At 45.0% G+C, this 23,637-nt stretch overlaps 1 protein-coding gene across 3 annotated transcripts; it reads left to right on the plus strand.

The window, feature by feature from the left end:
• Nucleotides 1-159: 159 nt before the first annotated feature.
• On the plus strand, nucleotides 160-19,237 carry PROKR1 (prokineticin receptor 1). 3 transcript variants are annotated; one of them, XM_070798898.1, is made up of 3 exons: nucleotides 160-307; nucleotides 4,530-5,174; nucleotides 16,167-19,237. In XM_070798898.1, the coding sequence occupies exons 2-3, from the start codon at nucleotides 4,588-4,590 to the stop codon at nucleotides 16,861-16,863; spliced, it is 1,284 nt and encodes a 427-aa protein (XP_070654999.1). In that variant the 5' UTR covers nucleotides 160-307; nucleotides 4,530-4,587; the 3' UTR covers nucleotides 16,864-19,237. The 3 variants fall into 3 exon arrangements, with proteins under 3 accessions (XP_070654999.1, XP_070655001.1, XP_019825981.1); XM_070798900.1 differs by lacking the exon at nucleotides 160-307 and adding an exon at nucleotides 638-867; XM_019970422.2 differs by lacking the exon at nucleotides 160-307 and adding an exon at nucleotides 876-1,447.
• The last annotated feature ends 4,400 nt before the right edge of the window (nucleotides 19,238-23,637 follow it).

Consider the following 23,637-nt stretch of genomic DNA (forward strand, 5'->3'; position numbering starts at 1 on the left):
AAAAAACAAAGTCTGACACTGTTTCCACTGTTTCCCCATCTATTTCCCATAAAGTGATGGGACCGGATGCCATGATCTTTGTTTTCTGAATGTTGAGCTCTCCACTTTCACTTTCATCAAGAGGCTTTTTAGTTCCTCTTCACTTTCTGCCATAACCACATTTAAAAAGTTCCATTCATCAGTTGATGAACACTGGGTTGTTTCCACCTTTTCACCTGATGTAAACAACGCTGCTGTGAACATTCATGTGCAAGTATTTGAGTCCAGGCTTTGGATATTTTTGGAAGTGGAATTGCTGGATCATAAGGTAATTTTATAGGGCTTTCCTTGTGGCTCAGCTGTTAAAGAATCTGCCGGCAATGTGGGAGACCTGAGTTTGATACCTGGGTTAGGAAGATCCCCTGGCGAAGGGAAAGGCTACCCAATGTGATTTTATATTTAAGTTCTTGAGAAATTTGTAGACTTTTGAAGGAGATCAGTGCTCTGTAAGTTAGTTCTGAGAATCCTAGCCTTTTGATCAGATATCCCTGGGTAGATGGGTGGATGGGTGGATGGGTGGATGGGTGGATGGGTGGGGGTGGGGCGGTGGGGCTCCTCTCTCTCCGGCATCCACACCGCTGCCCTCCTCCAACTTCCTTGCTTTCCGGAAAGCAGTTCTCTGAGCCTCTAACAGCGGGGTCAAAGGGCTGAAATGAAGCTGACCCCCGCGTCCAGTCGGGCTTGCCCGGGGGAGCGACGTTTGAGTCGCTCCCAGTGTGTCCTGCGAGGGCGGTGTGGGCAGAAGGGAAGGCTCCTCCCGGTTCTTTGAAATCTCGCCGGCTCATCAGCCCGACCGCCCACTCTGGCGGTGGCTCCGGGGCAGACCAGGTGAGCGGCCGAGCCCCGGGGACTGCAGGGTGGGTACCTCGAAGTCGGCGCTGAGCCCGCTCCCAGCGCCGCCGCCCTTGTTCCCGCCCCGGGCGGTCGTTCCGGAGCCTGAGAGCCCAGGGAACGCGCGCTCCCTGCGGCGTGTCCTCGCCTCCAGCTTCGCCTCTGCGTCCTCGACACTCCGGCCCGGGGGCGACTCCCGGGTCCCCAGCCGCGCGCTGGCCTGGGCGCCCCGACGTGGCCCCGCCTGGAGCCCGGACCTCCCAGCCTCGGTGTGTCCCGGAGCCTCGCGGACCAGGAGGAGCACGCCTCCCAGAGCCAGCCACCCGGGCCCCGGGCGCCCCGCGGCCCCCGGGGCGGAGGCAGCGAGTGCGGGGCGGGGGTGGCCTCGCCGCGGAGCCGCGGTTCTCTGATCTGCGGCGGCGAGAGAGCAACTCCTGCAGAGCCCAGCCAGGAGAAAGCCCCGAGCGGGGACCGTGCTCTTCCTGCGGGCTTCTGGGAGCAGTGGCTCGTGCCCTCCGACCCTGGCTAAAGAGCCCAGGACCTCGTCTGCCTGGCTGGGGACTCCGGGATGAATCAGGTACAGAGCGCGCCCTCCGGAGCGATGCTCCAAGGATTCCAGGCGGCACCGGCCTCCGGGGCGCGGGGGCTTTTGAGTGGGAAGGGGGCTTTCCAAGAGACTCACACTCGTGCTCATATCTTCACGGGAGCCGGGCTGCTCGCTCCTTCTGCCCTTAGGTGTGGCCTCTGAGGCTCCGGAGGACAAAGTTGCGAGCCGGAGACGGCTTACCAGCAGGGGCTGCGAAGGGAGGCTTCCAGAGATGGGAGGGGTCTGGCCGGGGGGTGGGGAGGTGGGGGGGGCGGGCGCTAAACGCTAGGGCTCCAGAGGACACCAGGTGACAGTGGGCTTCCTCTTGGGGAGGTGGGGATAAAGGGGGAAATCCCAAAGCTCCTAACACCCGGTCTCCCCAAGAAGTTTTTATGCTCTTTGTTTTAAAAAAGACTGAGTCTTCCAGGTAGCAAGCTTGCAGGGCCTTTTCCAGAGGTGCCCTGCCTCGGAGACACACAGGGCCCGCCAGGGACAAGGACTGTCCCACCCTGACTGGGTCCTTCCTGCCTGGGTGGCAAGCCTGACATCCTCTGCCGTTTAGGCTCTGGATTCTGCTTCTTACATCTGACAGGGGCCAAGGGCAGGGCCTGAGAGGGGCAGAACTGATGCTCAGAAGAGGAAAAAGCTATCTGAGGCAAATAGAGGCAAAGAGTTGGGGGAGAGATGGAACTGGGGCCGAGCCTCCCCAGGGTGCAGAGGCGCTTTAATTCTACCCCCAAAGGTAGGCTCCAGGTGTGTCACCTTTGAGGGATGTGGACAGCAAGCTCTCCTGGGGGTCCTTGGAGTCTTCCTTGTGTCTCCCTGTCCCAGGAACCTCAGACTCCCACATTTCCCCTCCCTCTCCGGATTTCCTGCCCTCCACGGAGCTCTGCAGACTCCAGCCTTCTTATTCTATCCCAGCAACCTGGTCTGATTCTTGCAGACTGTGGGACAGACTGGGTCTGCAGGGAGAGTGCAGGGGACATGGGGACTCCGGCTAGCTCTTGGCTCTCTGTCCCCATCGGTGCAGCAGACAACCCCTCCTGATACCCCAGCCCCAGCATCTGGGTCAGGTGGACCCTCCTCTTCCTTGCAGCTGACCGAGGAGGCTTGGGTCCTCACTAGTAATTCCTTGCAGTCCTAGGGTGCAACAGTGGTTATGGTTGTTTCTTTAAAGCATCATCTTGGTTTTTTTTTTTTTAAGGAAGAGTTACTTTAAATTTTTTTTAATTTATTTTTTGTTGTGCTGAGTCTTCAATGCTTCACGGTTTTCTCTAGTTGTGGCAAGCAGAGGCTATTGTCTGGTTGTGGTGCTCGGGCTTCTCATCGTGGTGGCTTCTCTTGTTCAGAGCACCTGATCTAGAGCCTAACTGCTTCAGTAGTTGCAGCTCCCAGACTCTAAAGCACAAGCTCGATAGTTGTGGTACAAGGACTTAATTGCTCTGCAGCATGTGGGATCTTCTGAGATCAGGGATCAAACCTGTGTCTCCTGCATTGGCAGGCAAATTCTTTATCACGGAGCCACCAGGGAAGCCCAAGAGTTATATCTTCTAGGGATATACTGAAATATTTACAGGTGAAATACCTGTATCTGTTTTGCTTCACAATAATCTAATAGGGGGCAGAGAGAAGTAGGTAGGAGTACAGATGAAACATTAATGGCTGTTTGAAACTTCAATTGGGTTTAGAAAGTTGCCATAATAAACTGTATAGAAGGGGAAAAAATCACTATCAATAATTGCAGAAAGACATTTCCAATCTTTACAAGCTGAACAGCCCTGGGCTAGTCACATAACCTCTTAATGTCCACATTGGGTAGATGGAGAAAAAAAAAAAAAAAACCACCTCATATTTGCTCAGGCTAGAAACTTGGGAAATATTTTTAACTTCTCTGGCTTTCCCAGTCTCCCACATATGGTCTATCATTGAATCCTTTCTGTTTCCCTCTCTCTTCCATCTTCCCCCTACTGTCCATCTTGTCCATCACTGTGATCTCACAAAATTCCAAAAGCCTCCAACCTGTTCTCCACTTTGTAATCAGAGTGGTATTTCTAAAATTCAGTCTGATTGTGCCATTCCCAACCCCATTTATAACCATTAAACTTGATTCATTTGGGGTCGCTGAGGGTCGCACACAACTGAGGGACTTCACTCTCACTTTTCACTTTCATGCATTGGAGAAGGAAATGGCAACCCACTCCAGTGTTCCTGCTTGGAGAATCCCAGGGACGGGGGAGCCTGGTGGGCTGCCGTCTATGGGATCGCACAGAGTCAGACATGACTGAAACGACTTAGCAGCAGGGTGTAACACCCTCCCTCTCCACGGAGCTCAATGCTTTACAGACATCATTGAGCTCTTGCCTGGAGGATGTCTAAACTCTTTATCTCAGGACACACAACCATCCCAGGAAGGACTTTGCTCCGGTGTCCCCTTTCTAAGTCACTCGGTGATTAGGCTGGGAATTCACCCTGCAGCCCCTGTCTGGGGACAGGCCTTGGTAAATGCTGTGTGTGGCTTCTAGGGTCTCAGCTGCCTTGGATGTAGGAATAGGAAACCCAGTAAGGAGAGGGACAGGCAGCTGCTACATAGGCTCTGTGATTTTAGAGCAGTGTTTTGCCAGAAGGAAGGAGGCCAGCTCATGGAGAGTAGTCAGGTTTGTCTCAAAGCCTTGCTTCTTCAATGGGATTCAGAACAATTTCTTTTAAGCCACAGAATGGGACAATTTCACAAGGACATAGTTCAGGCTGTTGAGACAAGGAAAGGAGTTTGGAGCAGGTTACTTTGGTTCTCTTCAGCCTCCCCACATTCCTTACTTTGGCCCCTGAGAAAAAGTGCAACATTCAGAATCTTCAGTGGAATGGAAATAAACTGAGTTGGTGCCTGTTTGTCTCTATAGCAATCTAACCTTACCTAAATGAGTGGGTGTGTGGTTTGGATTCCTTTGTTTTCTTCCCCTGGTTCCTTTATCTCTATTCCAACCCAGTGCTCACTCTGGGCAGGTGCCTAATGGGCCAGCTTAGGTTACACGATGGTTTTAAATTTGGCCTGGTTTGTGTGTAATGTCTTTCAAAGGCTTAGGATGAAGTTTGGATTCTGGACGCCATGGATGTTTGCAGGGACACACTGACTCATGAAGGAAAAGCTGAGTTTCAGCAGAAAAGGGAGACCTCAGCCTAGCAACATCACCCCAGAGGAATTCCCAAGAGTGTGGCTCAAGGCTTCAACCAGCCAGATGGAGATCACCATGGGGGTCATGGATGAGAATGCCACCAATACGTCAACCAACTATTTCCCTCTGCTTGACCCCCTCGGAGCCCAAGCTGCTTCTTTCCCCTTCAACTTCAGCTACGGTGACTATGATATGCCCTTGGATGAAGATGAGGATGTGACCAATTCCCGGACCTTCTTTGCCGCCAAGATTGTCATTGGCATGGCGCTGGTGGGTATTATGCTGGTCTGTGGTATCGGCAACTTCATCTTCATCGCTGCCCTGGCCCGCTACAAGAAGCTACGCAACCTCACCAATCTGCTCATCGCCAACCTGGCCATCTCTGATTTCCTAGTGGCCATTGTCTGCTGCCCCTTCGAGATGGACTACTATGTGGTGCGCCAGCTCTCCTGGGAGCACGGCCACGTGCTGTGCGCCTCTGTCAACTACCTGCGCACGGTCTCTCTCTACGTCTCCACCAATGCCCTGCTGGCCATCGCCATCGACAGGTGAGTGGGGGTGGGGACCACCAAGGAAGGGCAGCTGTGACTGATGAGAGGTATCTGTGTTCACCAGAACTGTGGATGCATGGAGGGGCCAAAGGTGGCCCATTTACTGAAAGTGAGAATTGTAGTTTTCTAGCTGTAAGGAGTCAGGAGATAGTAGAGGCCCCTAGAGTTGGGTAGCCAGAAGGCTGCTGATCTCTCTGCTATGGACTTGCTGCTAGGTGCTGTCCAAGGCCTAGAGGCAGACAGCCACCAGGAGGTGTGGAGGGAGAAGTTTAAGTTGCAGGCAGTTACCTCCTGAGTCAACTTGGTAATCTTAAAGGAGGTTTCTATCTCATCAAGACCTACTATACTAAACATGACACCCTACTAATACCAGTTGACTTTTTAATAGTTATTATTATTTTAAAATTTTTAATTTTATATTGGGGTATAGTAGATTAGGGCTTCCCTGGTGGCTCAGATGGAAAGAATCTGCCTGCAATGTGGGAGACCTGGGTTCGATCACTGGGTTGGGAAGATCCCCTAGAGAAGGGCATGGTAACCCACTCCAGTATTCTTGCCTGGAGAATTCCATGGACAGAGGAGCCTACAGTCTATAGGGTCACACAGAGTCCAGCATGACTGAATGACTAACACTACTACTACAACTATAGTAGATGAACAGTGTTAACACTGGTTGATTTTAAAGAAGGTTGAGGAATTTGTTTTGAAAAAACAAACAAAACTAGTCAAAACAAAGCATATGCTTACTTACTCTTTGTTTTTGTTGCAATAATCAGTTTGCTCCTTTTCATACAGTAGTGTGCAACAGTACAGAAGAGCTGATTCTAGTAAGATAAATAAAATCAGTAAGAGCTGCCTTTGCCAATCTTATATCTTCAGGCTTTTCATTTAGTATAATCACCTGTGCTAATGGACCAGCGTGGTTTTTGTGCCCTTGGGACAGTCTTTGAAGGCTCCTCTGCCCAAAGTTGAACTCTTATTACAAAACACTGTGTTGCAGTGTAGAGACAGATACCCTGAGGGTCTGACCGGGCCTCTGTGTACTTGGATCTGAACAGTCTGTCTCTCCGTCTTAACCCAGAGGGCCTGAACCACAGATGCTCTCTGTGTCCCATGGCCCGAGGGCTCTGGTGGCATCTGGCCCACTCCTTGCAATCAGGACATCCTGGGATTGAGAGGGGATTGAGAAGGAGCCTGGCTTTAAAACCTAGAAGCATGTCAGAGGGTTAGCACATTAATCAGCCCTTGGTCTGTCATCTGTAGAAGGTGTCAGAAGTGTCATCCCTGAAGAAGGCTTGGCTGAGGTCCTCAGTGTGAGCCATGGAGCCCCATGGTGTTCTGTCCACCCATGAACAGGCTCTGGGTGAACATGTGGAAGGAGCACCTGCTTCCCAAGTCCTCCTCACAGCTGTTGAGGAAGATCTCCAGGGACCTTGTCTCTGAACTTTTCTGCAAGTGGAAGCTGCACCATCTCTTTTAGCACACGAGCAGGACAAAACAAAGGGGTCATTTCCTGAAGTTTCGCTCTAGTAGGACATCTTTTCACAGAGGGTGCTCCCAGCCACTGCGGGCGAGTAGGTAGATGCCTGCTGTGGGGTGGGCCCCTGCTGCCTGCGTGAGACCCATTTTACCAGGGAGGGGCCTACTGGTGGAAAGGGGTAACACTGAAGGAAGAAGCAGCTTCAAGGGGAATGGAAGCCAGGGTAAAATCAGGACATCGGGCTATTCTGAACATGTAAGATAATATTATCTATTATTATGTCAATCAACTCACCTCCATCTACCAAACTCTTTCAAATTCTTATTCAACTTTCATATGAAACTCAGCTTGTCTGAAATATTGCAGGCATTTCTTTTATAGTAGGGATTTTAATTGGAAGCATGCTTTGCATCCTGGGGACTGCTCTTGTTTAGAGTAGTGTTGTGATTGGAAACTTGAACCCAGACACTGGAGGAAACGGTGTTGCCTGCACGGGACCATCCAATGGCCTTGGCCGACTAACTGACTGCTCCAACGCCTTAAGTTCATTTAGTGATGATTGTGATCTTTGTTTCAAATTATTTAGATTTTTACGTGTTTTTACATGTCAAGTTTCAGTTTCATGAATAGATTCCTGTTTGGCCTCATGTGTTCAGGATTTAATCAGTGATTTTCAGGTTTGATTTTGTTGTTGGGAACTAGTTTTTATCTTGATAAAACAAATATGCCCACAGTTATAAAAATATCTTTAATTTTATAAATTTCTGTAAGAATGGTATGAGCAGTTAGTCTATTGTTCAGTCACGTCCAACTCTTTGTGACCCCATGGACTCTAGCCTGTCAAGCTCCTCTGTCCAAGGAATTCTCCAGGAAAGAATATTGGAGTGGGTTGCCATTTCCTTCTCCAGGGGATCTTCCCCAAAGAGGGATCCAACCGGGCTCTCCCACATTGCAGGCAGATTCTTTACCATCTGAGCCACCAGAGAATCCCAAGAAGTTAGTCTGCCTGGGTTTAAACTCCTACTGCACTGTCTATTGGCTTCAGGGTTTTGTTATTTGACCCCTCTCTGCTTCAGTTTTCTCATGTATAATATAAGAATGATAAGAAAACTTAATGTATTGGATTGCTTTAAAGATAACATGAAATAACACATGTAATTCTTTCAGTTCAGTTCAGTTCAGTTCAGTCGCTCAGTCGTGTCCAACTCTTTGCAACCCCATGAATTGCAGCACACCAGGCCTCCCTGTCCATCACCAACTCCAGGAGTTCACTCAGACTCACATCCATCAAGTTGGTGATGCCATCCAGCCACCTCATCCTCTGTTGTCCCCTTCTCCTCCTGCCCCCAATCCCTCCCAGCATCAGAGTCTTTTCCAATGAGTCAACTCTTTGCATGAGGTGGCCAAAGTACTGGAGTTTCAGCTTTAGCATCATTCCTTCCAAAAAACACCCAGGGCTGATCTCCTTCAGAATGGACTGGTTGGATCTCCTTGCAGTCCAAGGGACTCTGTAATTCTTTAGAACAATGCTTAAAGCAGAGTAAGTACTAAATAAACAGCGGATGTTATAATATGTAAATTACCCTTTAAAGGAACAGTAATAACAGAACCAGATAACCTATGACTATTTCTGATTGGCTCGCCTCTTTTGCTTTCATCACAGTGGTTGTTTTATGATTTGATTAAAGAAATAATACTACAAAGTTTCTAAGAAATACAGCTCTCAAGTTATAGTAGAACAAAACTATTTATCTCCTACCTGTTCTCTGTCTCTACTATTGGTTCCATGGTTCTCCCAGGCATCTAACCTGGCAAATCCCTTTTGTCCTTGCTGCTTTCTCCCTTTCTCCACCATTCATTTTATTCCCAGGGCCTGACAGTACGCCCCACCCACAGCCCCTGCTCCCACCTCCCACTTTTCCAGCAAGGGCTGAACTATCACAGTCTTCTCTTGGTCTTCCTGCCACCAGTGTTTCTTGGCTCTGCCCCTTTGCCAACCCTACTCCCTCACAATCCATCCTAAACATTCATTCATTTACTCATTTGTTCATTCAAACAATGCATTTTTATAGAGAGCCTTCAATGTGACAAATACTATTACAAACACTGGTGAAATGATGGTGAATAAGCAAAAAAATTCCTTGCACTCATGGAGCTTGATGGAGAGAGACCAGTCAGGCAAGCAAAGAAGGAAGGTAATTTCAGAACATTAGAAATACTCTGAGTAAAAGCAAAAATATACATACCCTATAATGAAAAAGAATCCAAAAAACAAGTACATGTAAGCATAACTGAATCACCTTGCTATACACCTGATCCTAACACAACATTGTAAATTAAGTGTTCTTCAATAAGACAGACAGACACACAAGCAGAGACTGAGAGTGACGGAGCATGGGAGAGGCTCTAGGTGGGAGTCAGGAAAAGTGTCTCAGAAGAGATATTGAAACAGATCTCTGAATGATGGAGGGGAAAAAAAAAACTGGCCTTGTAAAGACTGGGAAAGAGTATTTCAGACACAAAGTGCAAAGGCCTCAAGATAGGAGAAAAATTGAAGGTTGTAGGAATTGTGAGAAGGGCCCTGTAGACTGAGGGAAGAAAGCAAGACTACAGCCAAATTCATCTTTTGCCTCATACACCCCTCCCTCTCTTGCTTGAAAGACCTCTAACACCACCATTGTCTACAGAACACGGCTGGAATCTTTTCATCTGCTTTTCCAATGTCTTATTATTGAGCTCCAGACCACCTGCCAGTCTCATGCTGGGTAAACACATTGATCTTCTGTTTTCCAAAAACAGGTTGCAATTTTTTTGAGAACTGTCACCGTGGCCTGTTACATTTCTGTTCATCCAGGGCTAGGTACTTGTCGAGGGTGACGTTTTATTCAGATTCTAAGTACCTGGAGTTCACAGTCAGCAAAGGTTATGAAAGAAGTAAGACATGATCCCTTTTCTTGGGAAGCTTGTCATCCAGGGCACAGGGAGGGGTGAGAACTAACACGGAAGAGTTAGAGGGGAAGTAAAGCGTCAGTTTGAAATGAAATTTGGAAAAGGGGAAGATCATCCGATACCAGAAGAGTCAAAGGAGGCCTCATGCAGGAGGCAGATTTTTAACTTGGCTTCAACCAGTGACTATCAGTAAAGAAGAAAGGATTTCCAAGAGGGTAGAATGGTGTTTGCAAAAGCTGAGAGGTGAGAATGCTTGAGGTGAGAGTGAGATCCGGGGAGGACAGGAGGTGTGGGGACAGAGCAAAGAATGTAAGAGAGTAGAGATCAGAAAGAACAGGGACCTGCTCTAAAAAATAAATGGGACCTAGTTAAACTTAAAAGCTTTTGTACAAAGGAGGAAACCATAAGCAAGGTGACAAGACAATCCTCAGAGTGGGAGAGAATAGCAAATGAAACAACTGACAAAGAACTAATCTCCAAAATATACAAGCATATGAAGCTCAATACCAGAAAAGCAAACAACCCAACTCAAAAGTGAGCAGAAGACTTAGACATTTCTCCAAAGCAGGCATACAGATGGCTAATAAACACATGAAAAATGCTCAGCATCACTCATTATTAGAGAAATGCAAATCAAAACTACAATGAGGTATCATCTCACACCCATCAGAATGGCCATCATCAAAAAGTCTACAAGCAATAAACGTTGGAGAGGGTGTGGAGAAAAAGGAACCCTCTTACACTGTTGGTGGGAACGCAAATTGAAACAGCCACTGTGGAGAACAGACTGGAGATTCCTTAAAATGCTAGGAATAAAACTAGCAACAACAATCCCACTACTGGGCATATACCCTGAGGAAACCATAACTGAAGAATACACATGTACTCCAATGTTCATAGCAACACTATTTACAATAGCTAGGACATAGAATCACTCTAGATGTCCATAGACAGATGAATGGATAAAGAAATTATACATATACACAATGGAATATTGCTCAGCTATTAAAAGGAATGCATTTGAATCAGTTCTAATGAGGTGAATGAACCTAGAGCCTATTATAGAAAGTGAAGTAAGTGAGAAAGAGAAAGACAAATACTGTATATTAGTTCATACATATGGAATCTAGAAAGATGGTACTGATGAACCTATCTACAGAGCAGCAGTGGAGATGCAGACACAGAGAACAGACTTTAGACACAGTGTGGGGGAGAGAAGGTGCGATGATTTGAGAGCGTAGCATTGAAACATTATACACTACCATATGGAAAGTAGACAGCCAGTGGGAATTTGTTGTATGATACAGGGAACCCAAAGCAGGTGCTCTGGGACAACCTAGAGGGGTGGGGTGGGGAGGGAAGTGGGAAGGAAGTTTAAGAGGGAGGGGACATATGTATACCTATGGCTGATTCATGTTGACATATGGCAGAAGCCATCACAATATTGTAAAGTAATTATCCTCCAATTAAAAATAAAATTTAAAAAAAAAAGTAGGACCTTGCTCTACAGGATCACAAAATCTGGGCACAGGGAGTTAGTCCTGAGGGTAGCAGGGAACTAAGAAAAACCCTGAGAGCACCCTGTCCCCTAGGTCTGGGTTTCCCCTTTGATGTGGAGACAGCCGCACAATCTTTGGGGTGTATCTTTGGATCTCAGGCACATAGGGCACTGGAGTCCCTTCTTTTACCTGGAATCTAGGGGAAGCTACCAGTCAGCCTGCCTGTTGGCCGCTCTTCTCTACTGTCTGGATGAGGCAACTAAGGCAGGAGGAACAGCACTCAGCCTTAGGAAGCACAAATACTTCCTGGTGAGCTTATTGGTTGCTTAAGGAGCAGGTTGTGCATTAGCTGCCCATCCCATGAGCCACCTAGTAGCCACTGTGATCACCATTTCCATGATGAGATCTGGGGCTGAGTCCCGGGGACAGAAAAGGAGCTCCAAGTCTTTTTGCTTAATCACACAACCCACTGCCATCACACAGCTAGTGGCTGGACATTGCTTTGTCTGGCAGCCTTCATTCTTTGTTCTCTGGGAAATGCTGACTCTAAGTGGATCTGAACCTGAGCCATTGTAGTGTTAGACACACTGGTCAAGCCAATGGCATACTCCTAAGCAAAGAAAAGTAGTTGCCAACTATCTAACTCCATTTTGGAACATCTATAGGTAGAAACTGACTATGATGAAAAGAAGAGAGGGGCTGCTAGGATTTCAGGAGGGAAGGAGGAAGGGTTGCTTGTTCTGGTTGGAAATGGAAAGAACAAATGGAGTACCCACTGGAGAACCCACTGGATTTCGAACAAGATATGGATGGATCTGCATCATCAGTATCAGTTCAGTTCAGTTGCTCAGTCGTGTCCGACTCTTTGCGACCCCATGAACCGCAGCACACCAGGCCTCTCTGTCCATCACCAACTCCCAGAGTCCACCCAAGCCCATGTCCGTTGAGTTGGTGATACCATCCAACCATCTCATCCTCTGTCATCCCCTTCTCCTCCTGCCCTCAATCTTTCCCAGCATCAGGGTCTTTTCAAATGAGTCAGCTCTTCACATCAGGTGGCCAAAGTATTGGAGTTTCAGCTTCAGCATCAGTCCTTCCAATGAATATTCAGGACTGATTTCCTTTAGGATGGACTGGTTGGATCTCCTTGCAGTCCAAGGCACTCTCAAGAGTCTTCTCCAACACCACGGTTCAAAAACATCAATTCTTCGGCGCTCAGCTTTCTTTATAGTCCAACTCTCACATCCATACATGACCACTGGAAAAACCACAGCCTTGACTAAACAGACCTTTGTTGACAAAGTAATGTCTCTGCTTTTGAATATGCTATCTAGGTTGGTCATAACTTTCCTTCCAAGGAGTAAGCATCTTTTAATTTCATGGCTGCAATCACCATCTGCATTGATTTTGGAGCCCAGAAAAATAAAGTCAGCAACTGTTTCCCCCTCTATTTGCCACGAAGTGATGGGACCAGATGCCATGATCTTAGTTTTCTGAATGTTGAGCTTTAAGCCAACTTTTCCACTCTCCTCTTTCACCTTCATCAAGAGGCTCTTTAGTTCTTCTTCACTTTCTGCCATCAGGGTGGTCACCTGCATATCTGAGGTTATTGATATTTCTCCCAGCAATCTTGATTCCAGCCTGTGCTTCCTCCAGCCCAGAGTTTCTTATGATGTACTCTGCATATAAGTTAAATAAGCAGGGTGACAATATACAGCCTAGTTCTGTCAATTACTAGCTGCATGGCTTTTGACAGTTATTTAACTTCTTCCCATCTCAGTTTGCTCATCTGTAAGATGGGTATCTTTTCTTCCTTAGCAATAGGGTTGGGGTTATCTAACTAGAAAGTAAATTTGAAAACGCTCTGTAAATTGTAAGCTGCTTTACAAACTTAAGCAAGTATTACTAATAATATGCCTCCTTGGTGGCTCATATAGTAAAGAATCTGCCTGCAGTGCAGGAGACCTGGGTTCAATCGTGGGGTTGGGAAGATCCCCTGGAGAAGGGAATGGAAACCCACTCCAGCGTTCTTGCCTGGAGAATCCCATGGACAGAGGGGCCTGGCGGGCTACAGTCCATGGGGTCACCAAGTCAGACATGACTGAGTGACTTTTACTTACTAATCATGGAGTTCAGAGTGTAGCATAGCCAAACTGGTGGCTATCCTTGAAAGTTTCCTGCAATTTCCTTATTGGCAAATATATTTGGAAGGCCTCTTGCACACCTCCTGGTGCTAACCTTGGGGATGGAGGTGGGGTGATGTCAGGATGAACTGATGAACAGTCACAGATTACCCTGAAGATTAGTGTTGATGCAAAAATGAATAAATCCAATAAAGTAGATCCAGTAAAATAGAGCCAAGTAGCAGAGAATTTGCAGATGCAGGATTTGCAAGTAACAGGTGAAAGAAAATTGCTTGCTATATAAAATAGCTCTGAAAAATACATTTTAGGATACTAACAATTTTGCATATTAATAGTCTATTGTTTATATGCAGTATCACTTTGGAGCCTCACAGTATCTCTGTGAGTTTGGAAAGGCAGTTGATATTCCCATGTCACAGATAAGGAAATTGAGTCCACAGGGCTAAGATTCACATAATAAGTCTGTGGCAAAGCTGGGATTAGATTCTTAATGTTCTCATTCCTGGATCAGTATTCTCTCCTACATGGTCATTGAAAAAACACTCTGAGTTTGAAACATCATAAAAACTTAGGAAATTACTAGTGGGAAAAGAAGGAATAGAATTGTATATTGTGAGTTCAGATAGCAAGCAAGTATGAATACAAAAACATTCTTTGACAGAGTAATCAGCAGAACATGGTGGGGTAGATAAGGGAGAGAGATGATGAGAACAAAAGCTCTAAACTCTTAGTTTTTGTTATGACTCAGAGCAGATCGGATGCCCTCCTAACAGCAGGAGTGACGTGGTCTTCTGGGAGGTCCACTGCATGCACTGACAAAGGCACTGCCAACACGCTGCAGGCCTTCCCATTTCACCCTCAGCATCCAGCCTGGGAGACTGGTGACTGCCAGGGTTTGTTGTTGGTGGTAGAACCTGTCAAGCAGTCAGCTGGGTGGCCAGGGTGAACCCAACCCATCCAACTTCATCTAACATCTGGAAGAGAGCAGAAGTCTTGTGCCAGTGAACTCTCCAAGTGCCACTCAGTGGGGCTGGCTGTCTGTGTTATGGGGTGGACAGAAACAGCAGAAATATGATATGAAAAAAAAAAGAAGGAACCTCCTCTTCCAATCAGAATCCCAAGTAAGATGACCTCAAGGGGATCAGTTGCAAAGCAAACAGAATTGTTTAGCTTTCTTTAGGCCCCTGTCATGTTTGCCCTTTGTTTTACCAGGAATAAGCTGTGGACGCGTGAGGATATGTTTATTTCCAGTGTTGATTAGTCATTCCCTCCCACTTCACTTTCCATCTTTCTCCTTCTCCTGCTTCTACCCCCTGCCAGACAGAATGTCTTCCAGGAAATCAGAGCTGTCTGCCTAAGTGTGTGCACTCTCTCTGGGAAGGACACTTTCATACTGCTCGAATGACTCACATCCCCCAGAAAATGCTCTCTTTTCTTTCGTGGACTACTGTGGTAACAGCAGTGTGGTTTAGGGGGAAAGGCCAAAAGCAATATCTTTTACTGTCTGTTGCTTTGTGGTTCAAAAAACATGTTCATGTATATTCCCAATTGATTTTCACATCAACCATGTGAGATAGGTTTAAATGTTTTCTATTGAGAGTACTATGGTATATGACCTTAAGAAAGTCAGTCATTTCTCACTAAGCTGCATTTTCCAGCCTGAAGAATAAGATAAATTGTCACATGCGTTTCTTTCACCTTTGCATGTAGAGTAATGTTTTTAATGTATTTAAAAGTGTTGAATGAAAGCAAAACCTTGCCCACTATTTCTATCAGAAAAGGCAAATTTTCCCAACAAGTCCTTAGAATTTTCAAGTCCTATTAACTCTAAACTGTGGGGTAATTAGGATGAATTTCCCTGAAAACAGCATGGACCTGGGAATAGTGCCAGGCTAGAAACCAATAAGACATGTTATTATTAAATTTAATAATAATAGTTACCATTTATTGAGTATATACCATGTTTAAAACTGTGCCAGAAATTGTGTATATACTGGCATGTTTAATCTTTAAAAACAAACAAGCAAAAACTTTTGCAGATAAGGAAGTCGAGATTCAGAGAGATTACATATAAGTTGCCTGTTCTGGGCATATATCTGGAGAAAATGCTAATTCAAAAAGATACATGCAGCCCTATGTTCACACCCATACTATTCGTAATAGCCAAGAGATGGAAACAACCTAAATGGCCATCGACAGCTGAATGGATAAAGAAGATGCAGTACATATATACAATGGAATATTACTTAGCCATAAACAATAAAAAATGTCACTTGCAGCAACAAGGACGGACCTAGAGATTATTATACTCAGTGAAGTAAGTCGGAAAGAGAAAGATAAATATCATAAGGTATCACTTGCATGTGGAATCTAAGAAGTGAAGTGAGGTGGCTCAGTCATGTCCAACTCTTTGCGACCCCATGGACTGTAGCCTAACCAGGCTCCTCCATCCATGGAATTTTCTAGGTGAAAATAGTGGAGTGGATTGCCATAAAATATGACCTAAATGAACTAATCTATGAAACAGAAGAGACTCACAGATATAGAGAACAGACTTGTTTTTGCCAAGGGGCAAGGGGTGGGGGTTGGGGCAGGGATAGATGACCAGTTTGGGGTTAGCAGATGCAAACTATTATATATAGAATGGATAAATAGCAAGGTCCTACTGTATAGCAGTGGGATGTATATTTGCTATACAGCAGAAATTAACATTGTAAAACAGCTGTCCTTCAATTAAAAATAACTTGCCTGAGGTTGCACAGCTAGTCAGATGTGGGGCTGGAGCTGGCATGCAAGTCTGCCTTTTCGGGAAGCCCACGTACCATAGGTGCCATTTGATTGTGTCTCAATGTTGCAAAAATAATATCCTCCAGCACTTCCTTACTACATGTTGACACCAGCTGTGTCCTTATCCTAGATATCTGGCCATTGTCCACCCGCTGAGACCCCGGATGAAGTACCAAACAGCCACGGGCTTGATTGCCTTGGTGTGGGTGGTGTCCATTCTTGTTGCCATACCGTCAGCCTACTTCACCACTGAAACGGTCCTCGTCATTGTCAAGAGCCAGGAGAAGATTTTCTGTGGCCAGATCTGGCCAGTAGACCAGCAGATCTACTACAAGTCCTACTTCCTCTTCATCTTTGGCATCGAGTTCGTGGGCCCAGTGGTCACCATGACCCTATGCTATGCCAGGATCTCCCGAGAGCTCTGGTTCAAGGCCGTCCCTGGTTTCCAGACGGAGCAGATCCGGAAGCGACTGCGCTGTCGCCGGAAGACCGTCCTGGTGCTCATGTGCATCCTCACGGCGTACGTGCTGTGCTGGGCGCCCTTCTACGGCTTCGCCATCGTGCGGGACTTCTTCCCCACAGTGTTTGTGAAGGAGAAACACTATCTCACGGCCTTCTACGTGGTCGAGTGCATTGCCATGAGCAACAGCATGATCAACACCGTGTGCTTCGTGACTGTCAAGAATAACACCATCAAGTACTTCAAGAAGATTATGCTGCTCCACTGGAAGGCTTCTTACAATGGCAGCAAGTCCAGTGGGGACCTTGACCTCAAAACCACGGGGGTGCCTGCCACTGAAGAGGTGGACTGCATCGGGCTGAAATAACTCCAGAACAGGACCTTTGGGCCCCTGACAATGTGCTTAAGCCCACACTATCAACCAAGAACTCTAGGTTTGCCACATAGGGCAAAAGAAATGGACAAATATGTCAGTGCTGTGTTCAGGGAGCTCAGAATCTCTAAAACTGGTGTGACCACACCATCACCAGTGGCCGACATTCAATGAACATCTAATTTGTGCAAAGTGTAGGCACTGGTGATATCTGTATCTGTTGATGATATTTGATTGGCAGAAAGAAATAGGGATTAAACAAACACAAAAAAATGATGGGACATAGTGTGGAATGATGGGTTTTCCAGAAGGGAGCCTGAGTAGTCACCTAAAACTGTGGTCTATATGTTTGTAGGGTGAAGTTCTCTCTGGATCATCTCAGCTACTCATCAGACACTGAGATAACCTGTCTCTGGGATTGTTCTTAGGCTTGAGTTCACTCCTAACACTTGCTGGCCTGGGGCAAGAATACAAAGCAGGTTCCTGGCTCTTTCTGCAATCTTCCCTTCTATCCCTGGTTCTGACTCTCACCCTGGGCACCCAGGAAAGAAAGAAACATACAAATAGGCGGTGGGGGGTGGGGGTTGGCACCAGTGAGATTCAGAGACTACAGGCTTATTGAGGGCCTTTTTAATCCACCTCCTTTGTTTGGTTTTTTGAATTTGGAAATTTGGAACCAGAAGATACGACCCAGCCTTGGATCTATCACCTGTATGGGCCTGGGTAAGGCCTCTCGGAGGCAATGAAGATGATATAATACCTGTGACAGCTCCCAATGCGGTGACCATGAAGAACCAATGAGATAATATATGGGAAAACTCTTTGAACCATGCAAGTAATCAAGAGTGGACTAAGCTATGTGTGGTGCCCTGGAAAGGAAAAGCTTGTCATCTTAGCTTATATATCTAGAATCCTCACCATCTCCCCCTTTCATATTGTTTGTGTGAATTATTCCTTTACCCCTGTTAGCAGTTCTATATGTGTATTATGTTCCTAATGACAGATTGGTACAATAAGGGATTGAAATTTGGTGGCGGAATTGTGCAAAGAAATGGTAGATAGGTCTCCAGTGAGAAAATGAGCTCAGAGTTTTAGAAACTTCAGAATCAGAGCATCTTTGTGATTGATCATGGAGGTACCAGTCATGCCTGTTCCTAGCCAGCGTGAATCTGGGGGGTGTGATATTTGTTTCTCAGTCTGGTTTCATCTCATGGGGGTGGATAGATGTGGAATGGATTTGTCTTCTTATTAAATAATTCTAGAGCAGCACATCTATTGACATAATGCTATCTAAGTGATGTATGTATGCTGTTTCCCCCTCCAAATATAGTCAACTCTTGAGTTTTGGTGGCAAAGTTTTTTTTTTTTTAATAGTTACTATATTTGCCTGGAAGACATATTTCTAAAACCTGTTTCTTTTTATTCATCATCCAGCAGATTTACCCTCTGGTTTAACTAGAATACTCTCAGAGAATGCAAACTAATTAAAATATTAGCCTGAAGCCAGTCTGCTTTGAAAGGCAATTCTATTGCATTCTAAAACTAGGAAAGTTTAATTTTTGAACTGAAAAATAATAAAATGATGTAATTTGTTGTCCTTATGTTCATCTTTTCCATTAAGAATGTTAAACATGAGTTGACTATATTAAATGGGAGCTTTTTACATGTGACAGTCAAACCTCTTCCTGATTTTCAGCCTAAAATATCAAATTTTCACTTGTTTGCCTGTCTGTAATATTTCTAGATATTATGTCTATTTGTGATTGTACAATGAATGAAAATGTTATTATCAAGTGAAATAAATAGTCTCTCTCTATATATAATTATTAACCATAGTATTCCTGTAATTTCCTCCCTCCCTCATTCTTTTCCCAGTTACACTGTAATGGTTTTCTGAGTGAACACTGAATAGGTGCTGATTCCATGATCATATGAATTCTGCTGCTGCTGCTGCTAAGTCGCTTCAGTTGTGTCCAACTCTGTGCGACCCCATAGACGGCAGCCCACCAGGCTCCGCTGTCCCTGGGATTCTCCAGGCAAGAACACTGGAGTGGGTTGCCATTGCCTTCTCCGCATATGAATTCTGAGAACAATGCTATTTCATGTTTTTCTTGCCTGTGAACTTCTCTCCATCCTAAAGAGATTTAGCTGGTTTAAATTTTTCTCCTATAAATCTACTTTGGTAAATCCATAGCACCTGAGTGCCAAGACTAGAAATCTGAGGACCACTTTATGCTGGTCCTCATGCTGCTGCTGCTGCTGCTGCTAAGTCGCTTCAGTCATGTCCGACTCTGTGCAACCCCAAAGACGGCAGCCCACCAGGCTCCCCCGTCCCTGGGATTCTCCAGGCAAGAACACTGGAGTGGGTTGCCATTTCCTTCTCCAATGCATGAAAGTGAAAAGTGAAAGTGAAGTCACTCAGTCGTGTCCGACTCTTAGCAACCCCATGGACTGCAGCCTACCAGGCTCCTCCGTCCATGGGATTTTCCAGGCAAGAGTACTGGAGTGGGGTGCCATTGCCTTCTCCGGCTGGTCCTCATAAACTAAGGCTAAATCTTTGAACAGGCTCAATGTCCACACGTGGAAAGTGAGCCAGGAGATGAACCTAAGGTACTACCTCTCTTCCCGATTAGTGGCTGAGTCACTGAACTGAGCAGTGGTCTGTCCAGCTGATGGCTTCTCTAAAAACTGGTAGAAAATCCAACAAGGTGGCACTTGTACTTGTGTATTTCTTTTCTATTTTCTAAATACTTTCAGTATGCAAAGAGATACGCACATTGTCCCATACAGGAGAATAAACACATGATTTTATAAAATCAAACCATCTCCTTAAGCAAAATAAAAGAGGAGGGCAGGTTTAGAGTAAAACTTTGAGAGGTTTTGCCTAATGAGTATACATTTAAAGAATAATTTCTTAAAGACATTATGAAATGGCAGTCAGCATAGCAAGCCCTGAAGCGTGAAACAAGTTCCATGCTCAATGTGGAAAAGAATGCTCAAGAAATTGTAAGATTGCCAGAAAATTATAAACACACGTCCTGTTTCTTGAAAAATATGATTAATTTTGGAATGTGTTCATGAAGAATGAATCCAGTTCCCCTTCCTAGAGTGTAAGAATATAAAATTCCAATGATTTATTTTGCAAGTAATGAAACTGAAGTTCAGAGAGGGGAAGAGAAGTTCAATATCACTCAGCTGGTAACTGTAAGAGCCAGGGTTAGACCCCAAAGCTCCTGAAGCCCAGTCCAGAGATTTTCTACCACAGTATTCATGAATGTAGGGAGCATCAATCTTGGAAAGAGAAGGATCCTTTCCAAGAACCCTTGAGAGGACTGTTCATCTCCAGCCAGACCTTCTCTGGAGACCCTTAAAGAGTTTAACAGAGACATTCCTGGTTCCTTTGCAAGCCAAGATTAACTCATCCTACCCCTGGGAACTTTCAGCACAGACATGGAGATCAGGAGGTTTTAGGGAAGAACTCCTAAAAACGTTTATAGCCATTCTTTCTTTAAATGCTTAGTTTGGGGTCCCTAGGAAAATAAAAGAAAGGTATGAGGCCCCTGTCCCTGAGAATAGCTGCCTTGCCCTAGAAAAGCAGAGGAAAGTGATAAAGAAGACTGGCTTAGTCTGGTGTCCAGATGAAGGGCAGGCCTATGTATTCAGTGGCATCAGAAGTGAAGATGAGAGGTAAAGAGACTGTGGACAAGGTCAGACTTGAACAGGACAAGTGGGGTGTAGAAAAGCAGAAGGCAAGCACTTTACATGGGAAGAGAAACCACTTTTATCTGCTCCAGTAAACCGAAATTGATCTTTTGCCGGGAGAAAAGGCTTCTCACTCAACGATAAGATTGTCATCCCTGGAAGAGGTAACTAAGCGCTGAAAAACACACAGAGACATAAGCAATAGTGCAGGGCTTATCTGAGAGTGGGTTCTGATAGGAGGAGAGGGTGGAGGGAAGGAGAGACAGAAAGCAGCTTTGCAAAGCTGGTCTGTATGATGGGGTGAGGGAGGCATCTCATTATTAGGCGGAAAAAGTACAGAAAGGATGTGGAGGAGGAAGTTGAAAACAAATTTGGCTGACTTTAAAAAACCTGCAGTGGGGGGTATCCACCATGTGTCAGGGGCTGAGCTGAGCAGGTTACAGGAATTATCTTGCACAGTTCTCAGAAGAGACCCTCCAAGGTGGGGGTGTGAATGACTCTCACTTTATAGATGAGGAAACAGAGAGCTGCTCAAGGCCACTCAAGGAGTGAATGGTTGAGATTTGAACACAAGAAGCTCCACTCGTGGGCTCTGGCTTGTGACCACAAGCTTGGGCTTGTGATCACAAGCTCAATGTGGTCACAAGCTCGAGCTTGTGGTCAGTCTGTACTGCAGCCTTTGCATGATCTTCCATGTGCCTTCTAGTATACCAAATAAATGCCTGTCTCCTTTGTGATAAATCATCTCTTAATCAGATTTTCTCAAAATCCAAATCCCACCTTCATTTTTCCTTCTCTGAGAAGTTTTTATTACCCTTAGCAGCTGACCCTGATATGGAGTTCTTAACCTTTGAATGTCATGGGTGCTTCTGACATCTGAAGTTCAGAGCCCCTTCTCAAAACAGTGTAATGGATAAAAGGTATTAAATAAGATACATAGGTATGCCAAAAAAATAAATTATATGGACATACTCTTATCAAAATATTTTTTAAAATTTATAGTATAATAGCTGAGTGAAGTTGCTCAGTCGTGTCCGACTCTTTGCGACCCCATGGACTATAGCCTACCAGGCTCCTTGGTCCATGGAATTCTTCAGGCAAGAATACTGAAGTGGGTTGCCATTTCCTTCTCCAGGGGATCTTCCTGACTCAGGGATTGAACCCAGGTCTCCTGCATTGTAGGCAGACGCTTTACCATCTAAGCTACCAGGGAAGCCCCAGTAGAACATCAATATTTATATTAAATTTTTCAAGTTAAATATTTAAGGCCTTAAATTATCAGATTAAGATCAGGGTTATTAACTACCATGATGGTTGTTATAACTACCGAGATGGTTGGATGGCATCACCAACTCCATGGGCATGAGTTTGAGCAAGTTCTGGGAGTTGGTGATGGACAAGGAAGCCTGGTGTGCGGCAGTCCATGGGGCTGCAAAAAGTCGGACGTGACGGAGCAACTGAACTGAACTGAACTGAATAACTACCATGCTTTCAAAGTAGTGATGAATGTGAATGACATTTTTAGCTCTCTTTTCAAGCTGCAATGTAATATAAAGTAGCTTATCATTTCTCTTGGGAATAGTTTAAGCGAATGTTAATATTCAAAGGATTTGTTGCTTATGTCATAATAGCAGGAATTACTAAAATTTAATTATAGTTAGTGAGAGTAACAATGGATTTTTTCCATCAATGTTTATGCTGTGCTCAGTCACTCAGTCATCTCCGACTCTTTGCAACCCCATTGACTGTAGCCTTCCAGGCTCCTCTGTTCATGGGATTCTCCAGGCAAGAATACTGGAGTGGGTTGCCATGCTCTCCTCCAGTGGATCTTCCCAACCCAGGGATTGAACCCAGGTCTCCTGCACTGCAGGCAGATTCTTTACTGTCTGAGCCACCAGGGAAGCCCACCATCAGTGTTTATGGCAGGAGATGGCAGGAAGGAAGACGCACGTGCATGTGAATGGAATTAAATCAACAGATCTTTTTGGGGGGTACTTTTCTTATAAAAAACACCTCTAAGAGGCTCTGTGGTTCACCCACTGTCAGTCTTGTGCCTTCTCAGTGGCCCCAAACCTCATCCATGTGGCAAAAATTCATTCAAGGAGCTAGAGATGGTCTCTTTCCTTATAACCTGGATACTCAGCATTCTTTCATAAAATTATTTAACAGTCATATATTGTCTTAGACTGTGAAGTTACAAAAATGAGTACAACACAATTTCAGCTCCTGTTCTTTAGCAATTGGTCTCAAAGAGACCAGGCATTTGGTTGATGGAAAACACGAGACAGATTTACCTATCAAATGACTGCTTTGCTTCTTTTGTTTTGTTACTTTTAGGTCTTATATTGGGTTGACCAAAAAGTTCCCTCGGATTTTTCTGCATGATGTTCTGGAAAAACCCAAATGAGCTTTTGTCCAACCCAATAGTTTTACTTTGTTTCTATTTTCCTCATTTTAATATTGTTGACCCTTTCATACATTCTTGAGTTGAATATACATTTCTTTTATTTTTATTCTTTCTGTGTCTTGTAAGTAACTAAGGGAGCAAGCTTTCTCTCCTTAGAGCTTTACTCTTGGTTGGAAGTGTGGAGTATCCTTATCTCTGAAATATATCTTTTTATTTCATTATGTTTGACAAATGTATTTCTTTCTTCAGAGTTTCCATATTCTCTCTGTGTGTTTAAGATTTCCAACATTTGCTGTATTTGTTTCTCTTTGTTCCTTTGATATTTATTTATTCCATAGTAGACTTCATTTTTTCTTTAGGAGGATCTCTTTCTTTTTCCTCTGTTTTCTTCTTTCTTACTTTCTTTTTTGCATAAATGTGCATTGTTGTCCTGTTTTGTTTTTTTTTTTTTTAATTTTTATTTTACTGACCTTGGGCAGAACCAGCTCTGCTGCCAAATACAGTGATTTTATGTCCTCTCTGTTTGTTTCTTCCATTTGAGCTTCAGCTAGATAGTATGTGCTCCATGTTCTACTTTGCTTAGGATGGGAAAGTGAAAAAAAATGAAGTTGCTCAGTCGTGTCTGACTCTTTGCAACCCCATGGACTGTAGCCTATCAG

Source organism: Bos indicus, chromosome 11, assembly GCF_029378745.1.
Source record: "Bos indicus isolate NIAB-ARS_2022 breed Sahiwal x Tharparkar chromosome 11, NIAB-ARS_B.indTharparkar_mat_pri_1.0, whole genome shotgun sequence".
Classification (NCBI taxonomy): Eukaryota; Metazoa; Chordata; class Mammalia; order Artiodactyla; family Bovidae; genus Bos; species Bos indicus.

Coding starts and splice junctions, on each gene's coding strand:
- PROKR1 (XM_070798898.1), top strand. CDS start 4,588: ATGAAGGAAAAGCTGAGTTTCAGCAGAAAAGGGAGACCTCAGCCTAGC. Junction 5,175..16,166: donor CTGGCCATCGCCATCGACAG/GTGAGTGGGGGT, acceptor TCCTTATCCTAG/ATATCTGGCCATTGTCCACC.